The following is a 25,370-nucleotide window of genomic DNA, read 5'->3' as shown; positions in this document are numbered from 1 at the left end:
AAACATGTGACTAGCACATGCTACGTGCTGTTTCTGTTGGCATTAGCTGGCCTGGTTGTTAGACTCTGTAGTAGCAGTAGTGACAAATGAGTTCACACTTGGGTGTTTTCATTGTGGTGTTTTCAGACCATCTATGGTTTTTTCTCATTGAGTTGTGAAAATGGTCATACCATTCAGTGCCATACGCATGCACCAACCAGTACCCACACACAGTGTGTCCTCAAATTAGTCTTGTGAAATCCCACACAGTGCTGATGCATGGCAACACTAAAAGGATACATAGATATCATGCATTGTATTGCTTATTTGATTGTTACTTATGATGCTTCAGTGTATGTATGAAGCCTTGGTCTAGTTGAATCTTGTCATGTGAATTTCTTCGCTTGATTGATTGTTGTAGGAGACGGCCAAGAGGCAGCTACAGTTTACAGTTCCCAAGGTGGTAGCTGTATCTCCTCAGATGAGACTGATTGAAGATACTCCATCGTCATTATCTCTACTAGACATCTACAAACAGGTACATAGACATGCTGTCAGGGTTCTTGCTCTCAGGGGGCTTGAGAAACTCCCAGGGTCTTCTATGGCTTTATCTTTATGTCTGAAACAAGAGTGGTACTGATCATGTTATGTTCAAACCTTACAAAAAATCATACACTAACTAAAGCGCTCTCTTCATGCGTGGCACCAGGATTTGGTGTCTCTAAAGCAGATATGGATTAATATTGTATTACTGTCTGTCAGTCAGGCGACCAAAATCACAAAGCTACAGCCTGAAGCAGACAACAGAGACAAAGCCAAGAATTCACAAGCCCCCTCAATGAAAGGGCAATATGGGATTGCCAAACAAAGCACAAGATGCATCGTCAAATACATCAGGGTAGCTCAACTTGACAATAAGACCATTCAAAGAATAGACAGGCTTGCCAGCCACTCTAGAAATTACAAAAAACCTTGAAAAGTAGTTTCCATTTTTCCAGTTGGAGAAGGGTCATGGAATTTGGGGGAAAAAAAGAAATCAGGAAAATCTCAGGGAATTTGACAATTAACGGCAAGGGAGAGGTTTTTGCCAGTTTGGCATACGTACATCTTGTGCCATGTGTCCATGTTGTGATTGTGTCGTTTGACTGACTGGCTGGCTGTGGTTGCTTTTTAGTGATAACGTAGTGTGAATATTATACACCTCTCCAGCCAATAACAATTGGCTGTGTTACCCAACCTCTTGACTTTCGGGCAAACTTGTTAAAGTGAAAATATTCCTCACGGAATTATGGAAAATATCTCAGGAATATACATAAAGTGCTGTTAACCTGGATAGAATGACTTGCAGTTGACTTGAGGTGTCATCTACACACCCACCACGCCCTAATGTAAAGATCTATCTATAAATGCACATCGCTGTTGGAAGCATTGACCTTTTGTTTTGTTATTGTTCTGATAGCGTTGTGCCAAGCACCAGGTAGAGTATGATGCACCAATCAATCGTTACTATGAGCGCTTAGCAACGGTGCAGTCCCGTGGCTCTCAGGCCAGTCATCAGGTACTGCGTGATGTCTTGAAGGAAGTACAGACTAATACAGTACCTAAAGGCATGCTGAAGGAATGGGTGGTACAGACATTCCCTGATGCTACTGACTACTTTGCATTCCGTAAGATGGTAAGTGGCGTTAGTAAGCCAAAGATTTATAGATTCACGCACACACACCCAAGTGTGTATTTGCCTGCAATCGGGGACCCCCTATTGTCCCTCTTTTGTTTGTACTTTTTAGGAAGACCTCCCATATGTTTTGTACACGAATTCCAATTGGGGACCTCTCGGGAATTGGGGACCCAATTGTCCTCTATTGTTCAACGTCCCCATTGAATGCAGAAACAAACTCACTGACCCCAGCACGTTTGTTTATGGTGTAAATCAAGGATTTTCTATTCTTCTTCCCTTTTCCTTTGTTTATAGTCTAACTTTTTTGCAACAGCTCTCATTGGTTTTGTACACTTTTTCTTACCGAGGAGTCCTCGATTTGGTTTCTGTCCTTAATTCATTGATGGTGTTGCACATGTGTGTCCTCGATTTACACCATAAACCTACTCAACTGAGCATTTAGTCCTTGTTGTCATCATTATTCTGTTGATTTGGAATACAGAATTTATAAACCTTTGTTAGTTGTGAATTCTTCCTTTGTTGAACTTTTTCCTTGTCAATTTCTCCTTTTTTTGGTGGTCATGACAAAAGTGTTTGTATTGATCAAATAACCCCTGTAAACCCCGCACCACTGACATCTGCACAGACCATGAAGTAAGTTGATGCATGCAGCTGCCTGTAACAAGGACATTGGATGATGGGCAAAGGGTTTTTGAGGGCTTCTAATCTTCATATTCATTTTATTTTCTAAAAGAGTTTTGGTTCCTTTAAAGTCTGTGCTACCAAACATGTACACATAACACTCTCAAATTTGCCAAAGTCCAAGACCTGGCAAGTTTAGGATGGCCTCTAGGAAGGAAGTCCATGGCTTTAGGCTTTATCAAGCTGATGAATTGGTCATAATGTTGGAATAACAAGGTAACCTTGAAGAGGCTCCCTTTGAAGATACATGTACATGACCTTGTGTTTGATTTCTGCATGTTTCAGTTCACCACCCAGCTAGCATTGCTAGGATTGGTGGAGTTTGTCATGCATCTGACACGTCTGAATCCTGAGATCATTCAAGTGGAACGAAACTCGGGACTTCTCTCCATCTTCTACTTCAGATTTGACATGGATGATGCTACAGGTAGGAAACGTACTGTCATTCCTTACATGGGTGTAAGGCAGCAGTGTTTATGTGGATCCCTTCTCATCCATCGTTCTCTTTACAGCTCTGAAGAATGAAATGCAACATGCGTTTGTGTATTGTTATTGAATGTCACTCGGGATACAGTCATCCTATCTCAAGTCAAGTCACATGCTATTCAAATGCAATGTAACATAGGCATTCTTTGCTAACTGTGAATCACCTGTTACTTGTCATGTGACTTGTCATGTGACACCATGGGCCTTATGCACAAGTTGGCCATTTTTGTCGAGTTCCCTGAATGTATTTCATAAATTGTGAACTGTTGAATGGGATGGTACCAGACTATTTATTCACTATGGCCTCACTTTCTTTCTTTTTTAAATGTAGCTTAAAACAGGGTATGTTTAATCATAAATTTTAAATGATTCATCAGAGCAGACTGGTATTAATTCCTAACGTCATTGCTTTCTTTTCTCTACACAAATTCCAAAAATAAAGATTTTGCTGCACTCTCAATCAAATATGGCCGGCTTGTGAATCAGGCCCATTACAAAGCTGCATACTTCATCTACATATATCTATATCATGGCATGAGGCTGTAGAATAATTCAGATTGTCTCCTTTTCACAGCAATTGAATAGTAGATTTGCATTGAAATAGATGGCATAATTGATGTACCTATTGTGCATGACAGGTGAGCTAGATGCCAATCGTCCAGTGCCATTCCGTTTGACACCCAACATAGCTGAGTTTCTGACTACTGTAGGAGTCAATGGAGTCCTGACAGCCTGTATGATAGCATCAGCTCGATGCTTTGTACAGCCTTCATTACAGACACCATCACTACTACGAGCCATCCTCAGAGATGAAATGATCGCTTGGGACAAAAAGGTCAGTCTACACTTTGGACATAGACAACGGAAAAACTATTTTAAACAGTACACAATGTCATCATTCTACATTAAAGATTGAAGTCTAAGCTGATACCTTGATGAAATGACCAGGTTTGTCCCATTTATATTGAATACCCTGGTAAGCCCTGTGTAATGGCTAGGATTTGATTTCCTGTGATCCAAATGAATGAATCATACACTTGATTGTGTATATGATATGACATGATAAGTCATGCCTGTTGGCTGTATGTACATAGTGTGCTAACATCTGCCTTGTAATTTTTTCACAGTGTTCATGTCGACTATTAAAATAACATGACACCATATGATTTCACAAGACCGTGTTACTTTCTTTTAAATAAAGGCTGAACCAAGTACTGTTTGAAATACGAGTTGCGGATGACTTCCTTGTATTTGATGTCAAGACTAGCATCAAGATGCTTGGGTTTGTGTTTGTTGATGAGGTTCTGTTGTGTTTTCTTGATAGCAAAAGCAAGATGACGCTAGTGGTCCTGGGTCCCAACCATCTAACATGGACAGTGAAGTACTCATATCAACTGTCAATAAAGCTGCTAGTGCCATCATGACAAGACTACAGAGTAAGTACATGACCATGGTTTGCATTCAGACTTCGCACATCTTGCTGGTCATGTACATGTGACCTTCACTTAAACTTTAACTCTTGAGTTCCATTGTAACAGCTGTCAAATATATAAACATGTCAGCAAGTTCAAGCAGGATCAATGGTTAACCATGGATTGACAAACACCACTCAGACTTACACAAGATGATTTGACTAGTGTACAGTAGGGGACAGGACTGAGTTTTGTGTTGAGTTTGAGTGTTGTTTGACCAGAGAGGTTTACATTGAATTATTTGTGTCAGGTGCAATATATGTCATGAATCAATCACTTGCCAACCAGTGGTCTTCAGTCCAACTTGCTGTACAGTGTACTCCTAGTCAATCTGTATTGTCAGCTGCCTGGCACATCAGTATCAAATCCTACTCTTGTTTTTATCAATCAGATTTTTGAATTAATTAGTACTTCTGTAATAGACCATGATATTTCATGCAACTTGGTCGATAAAAATGTATGTCTAAAATGAAACTTCTCATTGACCGTGTTCCTAGGAGTATGCATAATTCAGTCAAGACTGAGGATACATTTTTGTGATAACCAGAATTTTGATTTAACCAAATTTGTAAAAAAAGAGCCGACTGTATATGATTATCAATTTGATGCACAGAGTATGTCTCATCTTGTTTGAAATGAAACAATTTTTAATTTTCCTTTTGTTTTTGACTACAGACTTGGCCCAGTTTGAAGGAGGTGAGAGTAAAGTGAGTACGTTAGTTGCAGCAGCTAACAGTCCAGACAACCTATGTCGCATGGATCCTGCGTGGCATCCATGGTTGTAATAGCAGCCATCCATGCCTGGCCCCTCAGTCTAGTCACTAGTAGCAGCTACATGTAACAGTCCAGACAACCTATGTCGTATGGATCCTGCATGGCATCCATGGTTGTTATAGCAGCCGTCCATGCCTGGCCCCTCAGTCTAGTCACTAGTAGCAGCTACATGTAACAGTCCAGACAACCTATGTCGTATGGATCCTGCGTGGCATCCATGGTTGTTATAGCAGCCATCCATGCCTGGCCCCTCAGTCTAGTCACTAGTAGCAGCTAACAGTCCAGACAACCTATGTCGTATGGATCCTGCGTGGCATCCATGGTTGTAAATAGCAGATCATCAGGAAAGTTGTCTGAGTTCCAGAAGGAAGAGACACTTCACTGGCCGTGACATTTAATGTTTAATCGAATTTGCCGAAGTTAGTTTGTATGTTTGATTTTTTTTTTTTATGTTTTTTTTTTTTTAATTTTCAAGATTCTATCAAGATATGCAAACTGTAATAGACAGGCATGCAACTGATTTCCTTGTTGTTCACTTCACACTTATGCCATTATAAACATTGAAAAACGCTGTATAAAGTCTTGTAAAGCTTGGAATGTCCTGTTTGTTTGGTTACTTGGTTGCATGCCTTAATAGATATGTGTCTGTTTGATATCAGTCTAGCTCTGAGTAATACATTGTAAGGAGTCATAGAAAATATCTAGCATGCTTCAATTTACCATGATTGTAAGAAACAAGATTTGGAATAAACCAAATTAACTTTAAGCAAAACAAGTGTCACTATCAAAATGTTGATCATACGAATGAAGAGCTACTGGTGACTGACATACATATGAATGGAAGATCAATTTACAAAGTCATTCATTATTTTACACAATTAAATATTGTCATTCAACATTGATAAATTCTTTCATCTTGTTTTATTTTGTACATTGGACATTGTAACCTTTGACTTATTTCTACTTGACATTGATGTCACAATTCTTCAGCTTCTGCAAAAAAGGTGTACACGTATATAATACAGCGCTGCCACTCAGTTTGACATAACAGTCAAGTTGCAGTGATTGTGATGTCCTGAACATTATATGGATATAATCAATCATCAAGATGATGATTGCCTGGGATATGCCACCAGGGTTTATCAACAAGCAATGCTGATGCCACACTCCCAGTAGTACATTCATGTATATATCAGAGCGATTCCAGTGCTTTACATGCCATGGAAGCTAGTATTTGGTTTGTTTACAGCCCTTTGGCAGTATGCAGGAATTTCCATGGAATGTCCTCATTTCTTTTTCAAAATTACAGTCCTTTTTTTTGGGGGGGGGGGGTAGTTTTGACCAACTAGTAATTTTCAGTTGGACTGTATCATTTAGTGCATCCATTTAGGTAGTTATTAAGTGGTAATATTTTTGTAACAGATTCTCAGAGCGTCTTTAATGTGTGTTTATTATATTTGTTAAAGCACATGGGCCCACATAACTACAGCACCTGTATGGATGCACTGCAGTAGAGTTACAAGTCAACAATGATTTTTTTTCTGTATTTCAGTTGCTACATGTACTTTGATGTAATGTGTGTGTTTTTGATTATAGATTTCATGTAACCATGGTAACTTGAGCAGTAGGATTTGGCATAGTTGGGTTTCTGTATATCAATACATTTTGCCTTGACATTTTGCATGTAGCTAGCCAATATATTCGCTCCAAATGGCGCCCACTTGAGATAATCGGCACATCAGCTCAGCATTCATATGCATTGCTCTATTTCTTCTAATTTAGGTAAATAACTTTGTCGTCATAGTGTAATGTAGTGGGGGAAATTATAACTTATTCATGAATTTCTCATGTTCAGTTTTGTACTCTCAATTACTTCTCAATGTATATTGTCCACTCAGTCTAGCTATAATGCTGCTAGCATGCAGCGGTATCTGCCTATTGCTGGCAGTTAATTGGACATGTTACTGAGGGTTAGTGGACTGCTGTACAAGTCTGTATTATGTGCAGACACTTGTTTAATAGGGTTGTTTTTTTCTTGTAATATACAACTGTTTTGTTATTCCTTGTGTACTTGTGAACGAAGTAGTATAGTGTTGGCAGCTTTGTAGTTTTGCCAGGATGATGGATCACTGTTTTATCTGCTGCAAGATGTGTTGAATTCAAAGAGCTAGAGCTACATGTAGGTTTGCTCCTCTTACATATGAGCAGATTGTAAATAAGAATGTGAGCGATTTCTATAACTTCATGTCCACAGTTGTGGACATTGCAACAAAAATATGGCAGAATATTTTTTTAAGGTTTGTTTTAATGTATGTGGATCAAACTTAGGCAAAGCTGCACAGCATAAACAAGCTAGTTTGCTGCGTTGGGTCTGAAAAAGAAACGTGTGTACAAAGGCAGCAGTTTTGTTTTTAAAGTGAATGGATAATTTTGTTTTTAAAGTAAAATGAAATAATGTTTAAGTGTTATGAAAACATACAGAGTACATGTACAACACACCAATGGATGAATCTAGATTGACCACAATTAGTACAATTCAGGATTGTTAAACAAAAACAAAATGTTGACCCATGTTTGTTTGTTCTTGTGACTTAGTTGACTTGTAAATTTGCTTTAGAACCATAACATCAAGCCTGTATTTTAAATGAATTTTTGTAAGCAATATGTCATGATCTGAAAGAATAAACAATGCTGATACTAATAATTAACCTTCAGCGTACTTTCATTGTTATTGTTGATGTTATTCTCAATAAAGACTTCATGATACTACATACAAGAGCTTGAATCCAATCAGTTACAACTGACTCACAAACAGGTCACACAACAGCATGAACAATGGAAACCTGTCTAGCAGTTCAATTATCTCCAACACCTTTGGTTTGTTGCTTGAGACTATATGACATGGATTGTCTTGTAATTGACTTATAATTGACTTGTGATTGGACAGTTATTGACTTGTGATGACTTGTGATGTCAGACTTAATTACAACTTGATAACAACTCAGTTGAGTACACAACATGGCTTATGAATCGGCCACAAGCCTTGAATCCATCACGATTGTGTTCAGGAGCCTTTTGGATCAACAAGGTTGTTCAATTAATCTAATTGTTGGCTGTTAGTAGATCTAATTATCAATATTAATCATCTTAGTCAATCAGGAAACAAAGTTGTTAGTCCATGTTCATTATCTCTACATTTTCATGAAAAGAAAATAGATTTATATATTTAAGACTTAATTGAATACAATAAAAAAATTTAAAGCAATATCTGTCTGACTTTTAGCCAATATTACCTCAGTAATGGGGGGGGGGGGTTGAGGGAGGGATATATTTAGGATGCGTTAATACATTGTAAGCCATGATATAATGATCAAAGATGATCAGAGGTACAAGTAGTATAGAACTGTTAGAATCAAATATCCATATTTTGAAAAGGTTTTGAAAAGCAGTCTTTGCCACTGAGAGAAATAATAAGACTTACACCTTGGGTTGAGATGAAGTCACGATCTAAGCTGATCCTATCTGGGACAGCTAAAGCCACATAGAAGACTGGCCAAGCAGCTGTCTTGTTTTGCAATATTTATTTTATTTGCTAAAAACAGTTCATTCAAAGGGTACAAACAATTTCACTAGGAGTAGGAATATTCTGAAATCATTTGAATTGAATGCATGTAGTGACGTGTGTATTAATTTGTTTTCAACACTGGAATTGCAGCAACAGTCTATGTGCGATGAAGCCCCTTCCGTTCCATAATGCCACATGAAACTGAATTAACACAATTTGATTGGATTGGTCTTGTCAGTCACTGCACACTGTAGACTGTCTGCTTGCAACAGCTTCTATAGGGTTTCATGCATGAACACTACATCCTGCATGTGCGTGTTCATCTGCAGATTTATATTCATTATATGTATACTTTAGTATATTTTTTAATTATATTTTCATGGAGGACAAGTAATATACTAATTCATCAGTGTTTTTTGTACAGAAATTAAATGAAACCTTACAACAAGAATTTTCAGGACAGCCAAGGAGCATCGGAACCGTGTTATTACCTAATTGCTACTTATTTTATGGTAACTGTAAAGTTGTTTCATGTCCTGTTGGCCATATTCTGCCCGGTAAATGGTAAACCCAGGTAAATGGACAAATGGCAGAATTAATTCAAAACAATTTGTGCAAAACCATCTAATCTTGAATTTGTCAAACATGAATCTCATTCATATTATTTCTCTCAGTTATACCATGTATACAGGCTGAGTAAAAAAAGGCGGAACCCAAACCCCAACAATTATATTTCATATTTAAAATAATATGAAGCACCAAAAATAATAATGACTGTAAAGCCAATTTCATAAGCTACTGAAATTGCTCAATCCATTCAAAGAATATCACCATTTAAACTCAACTACCCTAAAACCTGTTTCGTCCAAAATAAAAAGCAATTTATTGTGTATTCTTACTGTTTGGAACAACAAAGGAAATGACACAGAATACTTGTTTCAACAACTGTCAACAACTGTAGTACACAATATCTTTATTAACAACCCTAGTTAGGCAAACAATATGATTGATAAAATCTACTTTTTTCGAAAAGACAGGCATTTAAGAGGACTTTGTTGAATATTTTAATTTTTTTAACTGAGGTTTCATCGCTGGTGATGTTTGAAGACAATTGTGACAACGATTCTTGAAATCACATTTTTGGACGAAAGAGGTTTTAAGGTCATTGCATTACAATGGTGATGTTCTTTGAACGGATTTATCAATTTCAGTATTTTTTTCATCTAAAAGTAGTTTATGAAATTGGCTTTCCAGTCATTATGATGTTTGGTGCTACATATTTTTTAAATATGAAATGTAATTTTTAGGGTTTGGGTTCCACTTTTTTGACTCGCCCTGTATTTGAGTCACTTGCCATGCATATACTATGCTCAAATATATACATACACGATATTCACTCCAGATAGCTGAACAATATTTTATGAAACATTGGTTTATATTGTGTAGTAGACCGAGAAACAATGTCACATACCCAATTTCAGCTTTGTAATGCCTACTTAAATATAAACTTAACATTTCTTCTGGAATTTTCGAGTCTGTAGCCACAAAAATGAAAACAAGCACCATCGGCTCCTTCAGGCCATTCTTGGAAAAACAGGATTTGTGACGTCAAAACTAGGACTCTGATTGCCGATATGACATACATGCAGCACTCAAGCCAAAAACCACGGAACTAGAATTTGTTATTGCATCATATGCCTGCTGCCCCAAGCAACAAATGAAACAAGAAACATGAAGAAAAAACAGCTTTCAAAGGTAATTTCTAAATCATTTTTTTGCAAGAAAGAATTGTTTAAATGTTTTTATTTTGATATGCCTTCTTAAGCTAACTAAATAGTGATGCAGATATGTTTTTCCTGTGTAAGCTATTTGCAGGGGCTATATTACGCAGTCACTTAGTCCAATAATTGTACAACAGTGTTCTGTAGGGAAGAGGAATATGAAATAACAATCAGAAATGATGAAATCAATCAATATGTTGAGATTTCTTCTGATCACACTGTCCAGTGACTAAATTATTTATTACACCTCTGTGAATAAGAAATACAATGTAGTGAACAGTTTGTTTCTACAATAATATATACATGATGTACCTCGTGATATACAAATGTATCTCCTGGTCTATATAAAGTGAAGTGCTATTGTGAATTGGTCCTATCACTCTCTACTCTGTACATTCCAACACTACTACTTAATATACAATAACGTAGCTTTTCATCCATTTTATAAACAACAAATTATGCATAGAATAAGCAATACAATGAAGTTTCGTTTGAAAATCAAACAGCATATATTCCCGGGGAAATTCAAAGCAGTAAACAGTTGAATATTTCTGAATTTTCACTTGGATTTCTAATGACGACAACTTCACAAAGACTTTGTAGATGATGAGATGTGAGATTGGAATGGTTGTGCACTAATTAGCTTGGTTGTAGTCACGGTGCTTGTGACTGATCACAAGTCACTCATAAGTCCTCCAGTCCCAAGTCAAGTCAAAGCCATTCAAATGAACTGTTACAAATGCATTCCTTTGTTATTGTTCATCCACTATTACTTGTGATGTACTTGTGATACATAACAAGAACCTTGAGGACAACATTGCAAGGAATATTATTAACACCATGTATATGGTGCTGACACTGCTTTTTTTCAGAATCACCCATGCTCAAATGAAAGAAGACAGATTTACAAATGCAGAACTGCAAAACTGTGGGTAAGTCCAATACGTAACACCATGTTTTCTTTCATTACACAATGGTTGCAAAGATAATAACATAAACATTTTTGAGGGTATTCTTGCAGATGCCCAACAGTAGAGTAAAAAAACCACTGAAATCCGTGAATGCCTTTGAGGTTTAAACTTTTGTTACATATGGGAAATACATGTAGCGTGCTAATTCTTGGACTTGCCCCTTCATCAAACAGTGAAGCCTTAATGGCTCATGTAAGACTATAGGAATATGTTTAAACCATGACAATGAACTTGTGGACATGTCAGAGAAGATGTTCATGAATGTATACAGTACTGGCAGGCAAAGTCAGGTTTGATTGCATTGTAGAACACAGGACAGAGAATACAGACAGACCCTATTCATAGCAAATGTTATGTTACTTCCATTTTCTAATATTTTTCCATAATTTCACACAATTTTCTTTTGACATGTTTGATGTCTTATAGAAAAGTCTCCAAATAGATCATGCTACACAAACAGCAATTCAATTGGAAAATACATTTTTGGGGGTGCCACCCCCAAAACATGGACAGCTTAACTAACTGCAGTTGTGTGAACGAAGACTGATCTAGAGCTTCTGTTGCCAATGATTCCATCTTGATAGAGTATTCAAAAGGCACAATGAAATCACCTTGAGCTAACATGGGTGCCTTAACGGTCTCCTATTGCCTAAATTATATCACATGATCATATTCTACCACACAGGAAGTGAACTATCCTTAATAACTCAGAGTTCTTTAGAATCTCAATCCAAACAGATTCATGCATGTAATACCTATTCCTTAGTTTGTACATCCAAATCAGGATATATTAGTCATAGGATAAAGGCACAGGCAGATCCAACAATTGTCAATAGCATGGGCATAGCAATGGGGTTGACATATCAACTTACGGGCACATCACTGTCATACAGTCATGACAGTTCAAGTCCAAAATATTTTGCAACAACCTGGGCCCAATTTCACGGCGCTGCTTAACAGTTAGCAGAATAGTTGTGTTTAGCATAGCAGAAAAATTTGCTAAGCTTAAGCACTATTTCACGGCGTGTGTGTGCTAACGGTCGCGCGTGCCTGGAGATTTCTATTGTTACGTCACTAAGTTAAGCAAATTTTTCCTCTGAGGTAAGCATGCCTTTTGCTGTGCTTATGCTTACGGTCTCCATGAAATAGACGGAGACTCTGTTAGCAGAAAATCGTGTGCTTACCAGCGCCATGAAATTGGGCCCTGGTCTCATTTAAAAGCATAACTGTGAGGTACCTAAATTAACACCACATGACCAAGTCTGTAAAAAAATGTCTTTTGATTTAATTGGCAACTTAATTTAGTCCGGCCAAAAAGAATTGAACATTGAGAATTCATGCTGCCCTAAGCAGCTCAGATTCAAAGAGGACACCAATCACCTATTTGTTTCTTCCATTTTCCACACGTTCTTTCTGCAATAAAAGTTTTAAACATTTTGAAAAAAAGACCCTAAAAGAGATGCAAGACTAGCCAATGATCTTGTCCAAACGTTTAGCCAAGCCAGTTTTGTATGAACCTTAGACTTGTTGGTTGTTATAGAGCAGCTCACATTGACACATTAAAGGACATAGTCTTGGTTTCTGGACTTTTTTGGAGGGAATATGGTTGGATGGTACTGTGATGTATACATGCAAATATGCATAGCAGATAACCCATATATGGAACAAATGGAAGAACACAATTGACACCATATTGACTCCAATATATAAGCTTAACATTCTGGCATATCATACCACTATTTTACACACATTCTCAATCAAATAATGACATATTCCTCATCTGCCAGTAAACAATTAATTTTGTTATTTACAAAAATTAACCGTTTAAAAATTGATTTAATAAATTTATTGCTTTATGTCATGGTTTATCATAAATGACTTTTAAATATGTACAAATCATTTTTTCCTAATTAATGCCCACACAAAAACTGAATGGATGCATGATATACGTACGTGCACAAACACTACTATGGAGAAATGGATCACAATATTTTCAAAGTGTGTACATGTATATATTCCTGAGCCAGACAAAACTCCAGGCTATTGTCTTACCTTAATATTTGTGGATAAAATGTTTCACACTGCATACATGTACATCACTACTTTCTTTGCACTAATTTGCACACCTCAGCAGTTCATGGGTTACATCAGATGTTGAACTTTGTTCACACTAGCTTCATGTATCATGGAAATTAAAGTCTTTTTTTGGGGGGGGGGGGAATTTTGCCTTGTAGACCTTGATACAATGTGGCTGATACATGTACATGTACCACTATTGCATTAGGCCCCCCTCCCCCCAAAAAGTCTCCGGTTTCTGGTATGGAGCTTGCCTCGAAAGTGGTGCAGTGACGTGTTTTTTTTCCCCCAACTTTTTTCTTCTTCAAATGTCGGCTGATGTTGCAGATGACGCTTCGATCCCCTTAAAACTCTCAAAAATACATGAGGTTGCCTCAGTAAGGCCATAAGGCTTGAGAATTCTGCAACCACTTATGATCTCGACCCACACTAGTGAGTTTGGTGGTTTTGAGACATCATCTTACATTGAAAAAAAAAACCTTTTTAATTGTGCAGACGCGCATGGCTACGGCAACATGTGGGCGTGCAGACCACAAACCGGAGACTTTTTGTTTTGGCCTTAACACAAATCATTCAACTGCCAAGGTTTTTTTGTAATATGCATGCATGCTTACTTGAACTCAGAAAGGGTCTACATTCATCACATCTTGCATTGCTCTCTGTACTTCCACCACATACATGTATACACAAGAGGCAATGTGCTTACAATCCTTGGCAGGAAAGAGTTTATATCTCACCAGGAAGGTAGGCAGGCAACTAGTGGCCTAAAGACACATACCCATTGACTTGGAAAGAAGGGGTGCAACAGAATGCTTACCTGTACAATTCTGAACTAAAGCCATTTCTTCTACAAGCTATTTGAATACTTATATTTATGCAGATCATATACATGTGCTGACATAGTTTTGACAATTTTGTACAATTACACAGTACATTTGTAATGAATAAAGTTTTATGTATATATACATTGTACTCTACTACTTTTTGTTTTTCCACATGCATTGTAAGAAAGATATTTTCCCCAGAAAAATGTTCCAAGAATATTTTGCTCTAATGGTTACACAAAGTTTATTCTCATTTCAAGAACAGTTGCTAGGTTCTAAAAATACTTCAAAAAAGTTCATAAAACCACTCAAAAATTTGATGAAAGACTTTTTCTGTGCGACCATGATACAATAAATTAAGGGGAAAAAATAACATTTTCTGTACAAAGTACAATATACATGGCTACGTGACAATGTGAAGAGGAAGACCATTTCTAAGAAGCAGAAAAATGCGTTGATTGTTGTAGCTGGGTGATCTTTGCTCGACATACTACACATCGTAGGGGGAGTATTCGTTGTGAAACAGCCATTTGAATTGTCTTGACAAAACAACGTCGACAAATGACTTGATGACCACACGGCTCAGTACAGATAGAAGCTTGACTACTCATACACACCACACACTGCAAACAGAAACAAACAAGCTTGCTAGTACTTCTATTCACATGACTGGTACCCTCCCAAGAACACCTATAATGTGATTAGCACATGTCACTGCTTGACCTTAAAATCTTAATGCACATTTCCACATATTCCAAGACTTACACACTGTATCCCTCATTGTAAGAACCTTGGAACCTGTTTGAAGTGAAGTTGTTTCACACATGTGATGTACAATATGAAATACAACAATTGTTATACTGATTCTTTAACTTCCTCCAATATTATAAAATGATATTTAATCTACATAAATTAAGAAATAATTTAAAAATTATTGTAATTGCGTATTGTCATATCTCACAGTTAGTACTTGAGCAAACATGTGATTTAGAAGAAAAAACCTTCTAACACATTTTGGACTGTAAATACCATTAGTACTTTTAACTACTAAAACCAAATTGCAAGAAGTGTGCACTTGACAGGTTTGCTCATCCCTGCCCACTGACTTGATTGCAGATAACAGCATTAAGCTAGCATGTGACACATTGTTAGAGTCGGTATCATTGCTGTATGGTACGCACAGACTTGAGTATGTGAGTGCTTGCATGGGATAATCTTGTGCAATAACCAGGTGTAGCATGAAGGTCACTGTCGCCTCTTCAGTTCTCTGCATAGTATGCAGCTGCCTTGCAATCAACCTGTGCTAATCAATCAGTCCATCTATCCGGCTCATAGCATACCCAATGTGATTACATCCATGTTTATGACAGACATAAGACTTCACGTCATATGACATGGAACCAAAATACATTGATTACCAGCCAACTTTGGGAAAATATCAGAATACAAACCTACTGTCTAATGACAATAATCCAAGAATATTACTGTAAATCACTGATTTCACTGCCTTTAATGACTGAACATGTACAAAAAAGGCAAATTTTGTCAAATGCCATTTAAGTCACATATTCTGAGCTTAAGATCCAACAAATAGGATTTTTTTCCTCTCCTTGCAAATGTTCACGTGTCAGGATAAAAAAAAAACTTTTTCAATTTCGGGTGTCTGCAACCCTCCAAAGAAGCTGCTACTTTGGGAACCTTTTGCACACAAACAGATCCACCTTGCAAATAGACTGATTCCTGGTCCATACATTATGAATTCTAATCTACATAGCAGAAACCATGCCTTAGGAATGAATTATTGTTCAACTGCAAATATGTACTTTGAAGCACTATGTGTTTTTGAGCACTTTGTTTCATTCAAAAGTGAGTAACTTTTGCTTTAATTATAAGAAAAAAAATCAATTCAAATTTTAAAAACATAATGGACTGTTCATGCTTAATCTGAAGTTCGTTATTTTACACCAGTACTGTGATTATTGTACAAACTGCAATAGGTCCAGTCCAACACTTATGAGTGGAACACCATGTACACATGTAGATGTACATGTACATTGTACATAAACATGCAATATAAAAACACAACACTCACATTATGTCATGTATGTCTGGCTACCACGTCATGCACATATCATATCATGATTATGTTCTGAGGACACAGGAACAGTCAAGTGCATTCAGTTTTCACCATGTCTGTGACATGTGTATGAAATACATGAATAAGAATGTTCATTGCTTGCAAGGTTTACATGGCTGAAGGAGTGTGTATGAAGGGCCACCTACACACAGAACTATAAGACTGCCCGCCACCAGATGAATATGAGGGGGAATGCGTGTACAGATCAACATAATTAATTTAGAGTAGGAAATGGCACGTCAGTTGCATTTCATGGGTCTTTCACGGACCACTGCCTCTCCTACCATCACCACAGGGGCAGATCGTTATCTTGGAGCCAATCCTAATCCCATATTTTAGGACAAGGTAATTCACATCACCTTGGCAACCACAGGTTATCCCTCCATGGGTTAGGTTAAAGCATGTCACTGGAGATTAATAATAGTCCTGATGGATATTTTAGTCAAACTTCCACTCATCCAAACAGACTGGAGTACTGTCTGCAATCCTATTTTAATACTGGGATCCAATTTTCTTGATCCAAAGTTGAAAACATATACAGGAAGATCACTTGAAAGCAGTTGTCTGAACAAAGTCCAAATGTACTATAAAAGAAACCAATTAAAATATGGTAGAAGACAAAGTGTCTTTTCATTAGTCAAAAAGTAGTAATGCTTGTAGTGAGATGTCATGTTGGTTACACTGTATATCTTACCTCTTCATCCTTGGAAGATACCGGTTCAGTTGCTTCATACTTTTCCAACTTCTTTAATAGTTGTTGCTATAAATTCACACACACAAAAAATTACAAGTGATGTGAGAAAACTCAACATGTACATGTACACGTGCATTTCTGCTTCTACAATTTATATTCCAAAATGTAAAAGCAATATAATGCAATCTGAAATTGAATGTTGATACACCTTGAGTCAAAATACATGCATGGTTTACAAAACTATAGGCCTACTCCCTTTGCCTTTTGTCTGTGAAAAAGATTATCATTCAGGTTTTTCCACTTAAAAAAAAACCCACAATTTTTTTCCCCACTTGAAAACTTAAAGAGGTTGTGGAATGCTCGAAGACATTTCCGTCATTTTTCGGGTATATGTAGCTTAAGGTGTGATGAAATAAAAACGACTATTGTTTCTGTCATAAAATGAGTACAAAAGGTTCCTTTGAGAGCTGTTTTTCAAGTCCTGTCATGCCTGTTTCGACCCGAACGTGCAGTTTGTGTAAAAGTGGTCATTGCGGGCAGCAAACAAAACACAGTAAATCGTGACGTAATAAACAGGACTCCCGATGCACAGTAGCATAAACGAGTCCTGTTTATTACGTCACGATTTACTGTGTTTTGTTTGCTGCCCGCAACGACGACTTTTACACAAATTGCACGTTCGGGTCGAAACAGGACCTGAAAAATAGCTCTCAAAAGTACCCTTTGTACTCATTTCATGACAGAAACAATAGTCGTTTTTATTTCATCACACCTTAGGCTACATATACCCAAAAAATGACGGAAATGTCTTCGAGCATTCCACAACCTCTTTAAAATGTTTGTGTGCTATTTGTTGACCATATTTACACAATGAAACAAACATAACTGTGCAATGCACAGCACCCATCAAAGCATTGATTATATATTATATCATCAAATTCAGTAAACTATAATGATATTCAATGGAGATATTTTTTAAAAAGCTTGACTGTTTGGCATATGAACATGATGAAGGAATGGTGACACATACTAACATGTACATGTATGGATCAATATACATACATTGTAGTTCGTAATCAATGCTCATACTGAATCATGCATACATGACAATACCGGTACCATGTGCATAAATTACTTACACTGTATACACATACTGTGTATGAAGAATATTAATCAACATCAGCAACTCTAAATTTACCCGCATTTTTCCATATTTTTTAATGGCTGTAGTAAATTCAGCTCAGATGCCTCACAGGGCATTAAACAGTATGCAGTACATTGACAGTACATTTACACATACATGTAAATGTTTGTTGTCTTCATTAATTAATATGAAATTGGACATTTACATGTATTCTAAATAGGCATATGTGTATTAATGTCTTGCTTGAATATGAACAGTTTTGCCCAGAAATTCCTGCAAAGTAAGGATATTCAATGAAACCTCCCACCTGTACGATATGATCATTTGCTATTGACCAAATTTACATACGGTAAGCTCCATTTTGCATTGGTGGGCACAGTTTGCATAAATTGCAAGCAATAGCATGGTTGGCAACGCTTTTACCAAAAATTGCACATCTGTGGCTTCATGAGAGAGGTGTCACTTTTAGTTTTAGTTATTTACTTTCAATTATATGTACATGATGATGATTTTTTTATAAAACTGTGTGAATTATTCTTTTGTCTTTGTAATGACGGCTGACTGTAATAAGCGAATCACTTAAGTTTTATTTCCACAAAAAAAAAATAAAGACCAGACTGGTGCTTGTACAAATGTACCAAACTGAAGTCAATTGTCCTTTCTGGAATATTGTCATTTTAGACACAATGTTAGAAGAAAGCAATAATTCTATGTATTGAATGACAAACGTTTTGAATTTTCTCAGTACCCAAACAGTAACTCAATAAAGTCTGACTTTCACTACCATATATATATCTGGAACAATCCAGTAATTGACACGTCTGTAAATTGCAAAGAATTTTACATTTTATGTGAATAACAAGAATGTCTTGCTACATACGTTTATTGAGAGATGAATTATTTCTGCTCAATGTTTCAGTGATCAATTCTCCTCACTGTCATGACTGTAGTTGACCTTTTTCCCTAGCTGGAATTTGCGTGTTGTGTTTTTCCCTACTACCGTATTTTCTCATTTAAGAAAACACTTCTCTCAATAGACATAAGTCTGATTTATAAACACTCATGCTTGCCGGTCCTGACTCTATCTAATGCATATAACTTGCGCATTACGCCCCTTTATCAACATGCCCCATAAACATCCATTCTCACTTCCCTCCTGCTGTGTTACGCCCAAACTATGGTTAGGATCTCCCAACTACTCCGTCCCAGTTGGGACAGCCCAATTTTAGGACTGGCCCAACTATAGCTGGGACCATTGCTATAGCCTAGATAGTTGGGGGCGTAACAACTGCACTGCACTTGATGGAACACAAGGAAATATAATGTACTCACAATTTTTCGATTGAGTGTTTGTAGTTCTCGCTCTGTAAATCTCCAGCGTTCTCGTTTTCTTTCTTTCTCTCTGTATTCATGGAATTTATACATCAGGTAGAGACCAGGGATAGCTAGGCCTGCAGCCAGGGGCTTGATGAGAGACGAACTCATCATTGCAAGATGAGACTCCTCACTGGTAAGAAGTGGCTAGAATCTGCAATGCAAATCAAACATTCCAAATGACTCATTAACCCTCCTACTCTCTGAAATGCTGAGTAGTCACAGACAGTCAACAATTCTATCCTCTTCCCCTGCCATGCCTTTCACACAGATTATAGTCACCAACAGTCAGATCATATTCAGGCAAGCACTGTGACTAGTCAAATTCAGTCAACAGACAAAATAGGCAAGTGGTAAGCACAGCTGGCTTTGGCCAATAAAAAATAATAATTCTGCTTCCGGTTTCCCTTCCTACCCTATTCTGACAGCCCTTGTTTTTAGGGAAAAAATGAGAAAAAAACACCCAAAACAATCAATTTCTACCTTTTACCCTTAACTACATGCAGACGACTCCATATGATCCTACACAAACAAAATTGGCCAAAAAAAAAAAACAAATTCCCTACCTACCTACCTTATTTTTGAATGCCATGTAATCGGAAGCAGAAGTATTTTTTTGGCCTTATCAATCACCAATAGTCAAAGCAAAGCTGTATCAAGCTACATAAACAGTCACAGCCGGTAAATCCTGCTTTATTTACTTTGGGAGCCCATAACTGTTGAAAACAGTCACTTAATTTTGACTGAAAAGACAACTTGGCAAATATGTGTGTTTACATAGGAGGGTTATTAATGTGTTAAAGGGAATGTACAACATTTTCTTTTGCTGAAATTTTCAGAAATAAATGGATTTGGAGGATTAGTATGTTATAGCAAATATTGTTGAACTGACTTGTTTCACGTTTTGGGCTTGTTTATGCTGGAAACACCAAGAAACCAATCATTTTCTTGTAGTCTGGCTCCCCGACCCCACTTAAGATGAAACGGAGAAACGTAAAGACTTTGGGGAATTGTAAGGTCAAAGAATCACTCTAGCAGGTTTGTACCCCTTCATAGGTGTGTAATGTATTGCAAAGAAAATGCGGATTAACTAAATATGAAAAAAATGGGAGCAATTTTTGAGAAAAAAACCCCAGTTTTTCCAACACTGGTCGGCCGACCAACATTGGAAAAATACAGTTTTTCTTGAAAATTTCAGCACACCAGGAGCCATGATTTTACAGGATAGACTGTCATTCCCTAAGAATTCAGTAAGGTATTTCGTGATAATTTGATCATTTCATTTTTTGATGTTTGCAAATGTTATATCTTCCCTTTAACACAGTTTCTGCTCACAGAGGTGGAGTTACAAACTTAATTTAGTAAATAGTAAGGCAACAAATAAATTACCACTCCTTCTAGTTATTTGACCAACCCTATTTTTAAGGCCCAACTCTACACTAACTTATTTCCAAGTTTAAAAATTAAGAAAAAAAGGTACATACGAAACACATTCAGATTGTCCAATTTATCTTACCCAATCCGCTTCTCAATGACCTTTTTATGTCAAAACCCTTTAAAATATTTTCTGCTGTGTTTTTTAGCATTTGCTTATTGAATTACTATAGGCAAACCAATATTTTTTTTGGGGGGGGGGGGGGTTGCACCATCTTCTGATAGGGAACACCGTTAAAAGCGGACAATCATGTACACTATCAGACAATAGGCAAGCGCGGCGCTCTTCATCCCTGCACATTTGCTGACGGACACACAATTTTTCCCCGACAGGCTGATTTCACTGTCTTGATTTTCCTCCAATCAGCATCCAGATTTCAGTTTTAAAATCTCCAGCCCTTGGCAATCTCCCACTCTGTACCTCCCTCCCCCCTTACTCCACTGAGTACTGGTATATTGTCCTTAGTGGTCAATTACATTGTACAACTTTAATACTAAGCCACCAAAAACCCTGAGAATCAAGACATAGGCATGCTGTACATTATGATAAGGAAAACACTACTGATGAATATTAATGAAATTGTTCAATCTTCATTTTCTTTTCCAATTAAACATATTGACATGGAATAACTAACACAATTCTCTGCCTGACATTTAACTGTAATTCCTCTGTTAACTAAATCATGTCCTCTCTTCAATAGACTGCCGACAACACAGGGATTTCCAGCGCTGAGTTTTTCAGCTTGGATGGGAATTTCTATTTGTCTTGAAAGCTGCAAAATGTCAGCCGTTCCACACTACCCTAAAATGTCCAGTGGCGGGTATTTGATATTCAATCAAAACAAATCCCAGTCTTTGGCAAAATCAGGTCTCTTGCTGCCATCAGTAGATCATTTCTGAGCCAGGCAAGTCCGCAGGGCCTAGGCAACATTCAACAGTATAAAAAAGGCTTTATACCAATATAAACATGTCGGTCAGTGGAAAGGCTTACATGTTGCTGTGTAAGGTATGGTAGTTCTTGCATTGCAGTGGCAGCAAAGTTGCAGGCACGTGCCCAGTATTAGGGATTTGTTCAACTGGAAAATATTGTTCTTATTGGGCAGGCATACTGTATGTTCATGTATGAACATAGCAGTGTGTTGGGGGAACTTGACATTTAATAGTTCAGGGCATAAAATGTCAAATGTTGCTTGACCAATTAAAAAATACATACACAAAATACACGTTTTATTTTCAATGTACACTGCAATGGCATATCCTGCAAGATTTTACTTGCCTGATGGAGTATTTTAATTAAGTTAAAAATTGTAGGCCTCGCAGACAAAAAAACCCCGGTTTTTATTGTACAGTCTCAACTCTATCTGTCACAACCATGCCCCTGAAAAAAAAGATTTTTTTTTTGCAGGATGGGTGAGTTAAAAAAAACGCGGTGTGCGCTCTTTCAGGTAATCGAAAACAATTCACACTCATTCTTATGTGATTTGTTTTCATTTTGCTAAAAGAACACTGAAAATTTTGTGATCCGTGGACAGAACCTTCAAACGGCGGTTGTGTTTAAATCTCCGTAACTTGAAAAGTACATGAGTGATTTGAATGATTCTTGTACTAAAAGAAAGCTTATAATGAATTACACTTTCATATCCTAGATTTTGAAAGTGCTACATGTGCAGAACTTCACTAAAACAATCTTCCCGACATTTGGGTTTCGTTTTTTTTACTCGCCCTGTAATTCATCAAAGACATAAATTTTACAGTCTACAAAATGTACATATCTTTCATTAAATTTATTTATTTTAAAATAAGGACAATTGCTTGTATATCACATTTCAACGGTCTTTGTTAAACTAGCATGCTGTAGGGCCACTCATGTGTTTCAACCATAACACTGCAAGGAAATCGACTTCCTGATTCATTGATACGACATACATGTATATATTAAAATAATTGGACGTATTCCATTCAACAATTTTGCTATAGAATTTCAATGAACAAAATCCCCCACATTACATGAAGCATGGGACTGCAATATACAGAAGATATTATTTGATTTAAAGTGTTTTCTTAGACACACACTATGGAGCCCATTTCAAAAAGAGAATTTTCTTGATTCCTTTCCTGCTTACACTTTTGAAAAATTGGTGGCCCTACATCTACTTTACATGTATTACTTGTAAGCAAAGTGTTTGGGGCAAACCTTAATAAAAATTGCCCAATTTGTTGCTCCCTTTAGTGTGTGTCTTGACCTGTAACCCTAACCCACTAGGGCCCTATGGCTAAGAACCATCCTCAATCCTGCAATTATCCTCCAATTACCATCATGTTAAAAAATTGCATTCAGCCTCAATCCTCCAAACTCATTCGTTTTTTTCCCCCTGAATTTGTTCAGTGGAGGGGTAACCACTGGCTGAATTCTTCAAAAAAAATTCCAACAATCACTGTAAATGGGTTGGGCAATGCCGATGACATTCAGAAGCAGTGCGGATGATATCAAGCACAATGCAGGGCTCAATAATGCATGGCTGAACATAACCAATGCAGGGTACAGCTTAAGAACTTGATGCAATGCATCCTCCAAAATCACTGACACTTTTTTCTCCCATTTAGTCTGGAGGATCTGGGAGGATTGAGGAAGGGTTAGGGTTAAAACACAGAAGTCTCGCCTTATTTTTTGGGGGTAAAAATATTTGTTTGTTAAAAAAAATAAGGCGATTATTGGGTCCTAGTCACTTGGACTATTTTATTGATCACCCTAGAATTCATGTTTTTTCAACATACAGTGTACCTGCTGTTGCTGACAATGTCAATGTTTTGGCACGATCAGTGGATCTGGAATTGGAAGATCACTAGATAGCCCAACATGTAATCAATTTTTTTCACTAGTCATTTTCAATAGCATAACTGCATGTATTGGTGAAATGTGCTGTGGAGAAATTGTACCATATCTACTGCCATACGGATTGTGCTGCGGAATTGCGCAGTTGATCATATAGGAGTGATAAAGGAACAGGTTTGCCTTGATGTTTGCCCACCAACACGATATGGCATTGGTATGGACTTCACTGCCAGCAAATTGAGTGACAAACTCCTGCCTGGGTATCATTGAATCGTCATATTAATGACTGTGCCACTCCCACCAGGTATAATATGTTTACTATCAGGAGAAGTGTATCTCATATCCTATCTGGAATAGTCCAGACTATTCCTTTACCCAGATGTACATGTATGTCTGTTCTATGCACTACACAACAGTAAACACCCACTGGCCTATCCCTTTAGCATACATTCAATAATTTCTATGATTTGAATAACGATTCACTCTGGTCCATCAAGCTGCGCAGTATGAACCAACAGCCAACAGGAACAAATGTCTCAAAAAAAGGTGAACTGGTAGACACACTCAACTTTGGTACAGATTGGGTCAGCAATGTCACATTGCTTCAAATGGCTCTTTCAAAATCAACTCTCAATATGAACTGAATGGTCCTTCATGACTCCTGCACAGACAGTTTAGATGTAGCTACTGGTTGTTCCTTGCTCTATGGTTTTATCAGTCTATCCACCACCTTGTTAACTTCGATCAAATGGTGCCCACAACAGTTGGCACAACTCAGCAGGATTCCTGGGGTGATAAGGAAGCCTTTGCAACAAAGACAGCCTCCTTGCAATTTTCTGTAGCTACATGTATATTAAATGGTTACCAAATCAATGAGGTCCATTTTTTACTTGTAATTAATGACTTAGGAAATCTCATAAAAGCAACATACAGACATGGCCGGCCCAACTACAGGTATGCTTGTTGCGTAGGTTTACATAGTCTCAACATGCAATGTAACACATACCTTTACCTGTTTACTGTAAGTCGTGTATTAGGACACATCCCTAGTTTGCAAATGATTGTCAAATTTTCCAAAAATGACTTTTGCAGCCCCCAAGCAGTCTTTTTTATTTAGATTAACTCTAGGTTTTTGTAATTTTTATTAGTAGTACTAGTAGGCCCGCTGAACGTCCCCCACGCACGGCCTAGACAACGCTGATTCGCAGGGTTTTCAAAGTACTGTAATGTTCGTATTAGGTGTCACATATGGCTGAAACTTGTGTAAATAAAACATTTTTATACCTTTTGTCTTTTGTGCAAATTTTCTTTCGTAAAGACTTCAAATAACTTCGTGATTGCGAGTTGAATATGGGACCGCACTGCGCCCCTAGCAACGGGAGTATCCATGCATAGACTATGTATGTACAATGTGTGACTGTAAATACGGAGGTAGTCCAGTATTTCAGTCACATTTATGGGACTACA

The 25,370-nt window shown here is 37.3% G+C and overlaps 1 protein-coding gene across 7 annotated transcripts in view; it reads left to right on the top strand.

Annotated features, from left to right (window-relative positions):
- LOC119719084 (transformation/transcription domain-associated protein-like) overlaps positions 1-7,778 on the top strand; it is an 80,543-nt gene extending 72,765 nt beyond the window's left edge. For all 7 annotated transcript variants that reach the window (XM_038188394.1, XM_038188399.1, XM_038188398.1 and 4 more), the window contains 6 exons: positions 401-517; positions 1,439-1,654; positions 2,624-2,765; positions 3,463-3,659; positions 4,149-4,260; positions 4,972-7,778. In XM_038188394.1, coding sequence (XP_038044322.1) covers positions 401-517; positions 1,439-1,654; positions 2,624-2,765; positions 3,463-3,659; positions 4,149-4,260; positions 4,972-5,081 — 894 coding nt within the window. In that variant the 3' untranslated portion in view covers positions 5,082-7,778. The remainder of the gene's footprint in view (positions 1-400; positions 518-1,438; positions 1,655-2,623; positions 2,766-3,462; positions 3,660-4,148; positions 4,261-4,971) is intronic.
- The last annotated feature ends 17,592 nt before the right edge of the window (positions 7,779-25,370 follow it).

The sequence above is a fragment of the Patiria miniata genome, unplaced genomic scaffold (genome assembly GCF_015706575.1).
Source record: "Patiria miniata isolate m_02_andy unplaced genomic scaffold, ASM1570657v1 HiC_scaffold_8, whole genome shotgun sequence".
NCBI classification, from domain to species: domain Eukaryota; kingdom Metazoa; phylum Echinodermata; class Asteroidea; order Valvatida; family Asterinidae; genus Patiria; species Patiria miniata.
The sequence above is the reverse complement of the archived record's forward strand: the minus strand, read 5'-3'. Positions and strand labels throughout refer to the sequence as shown.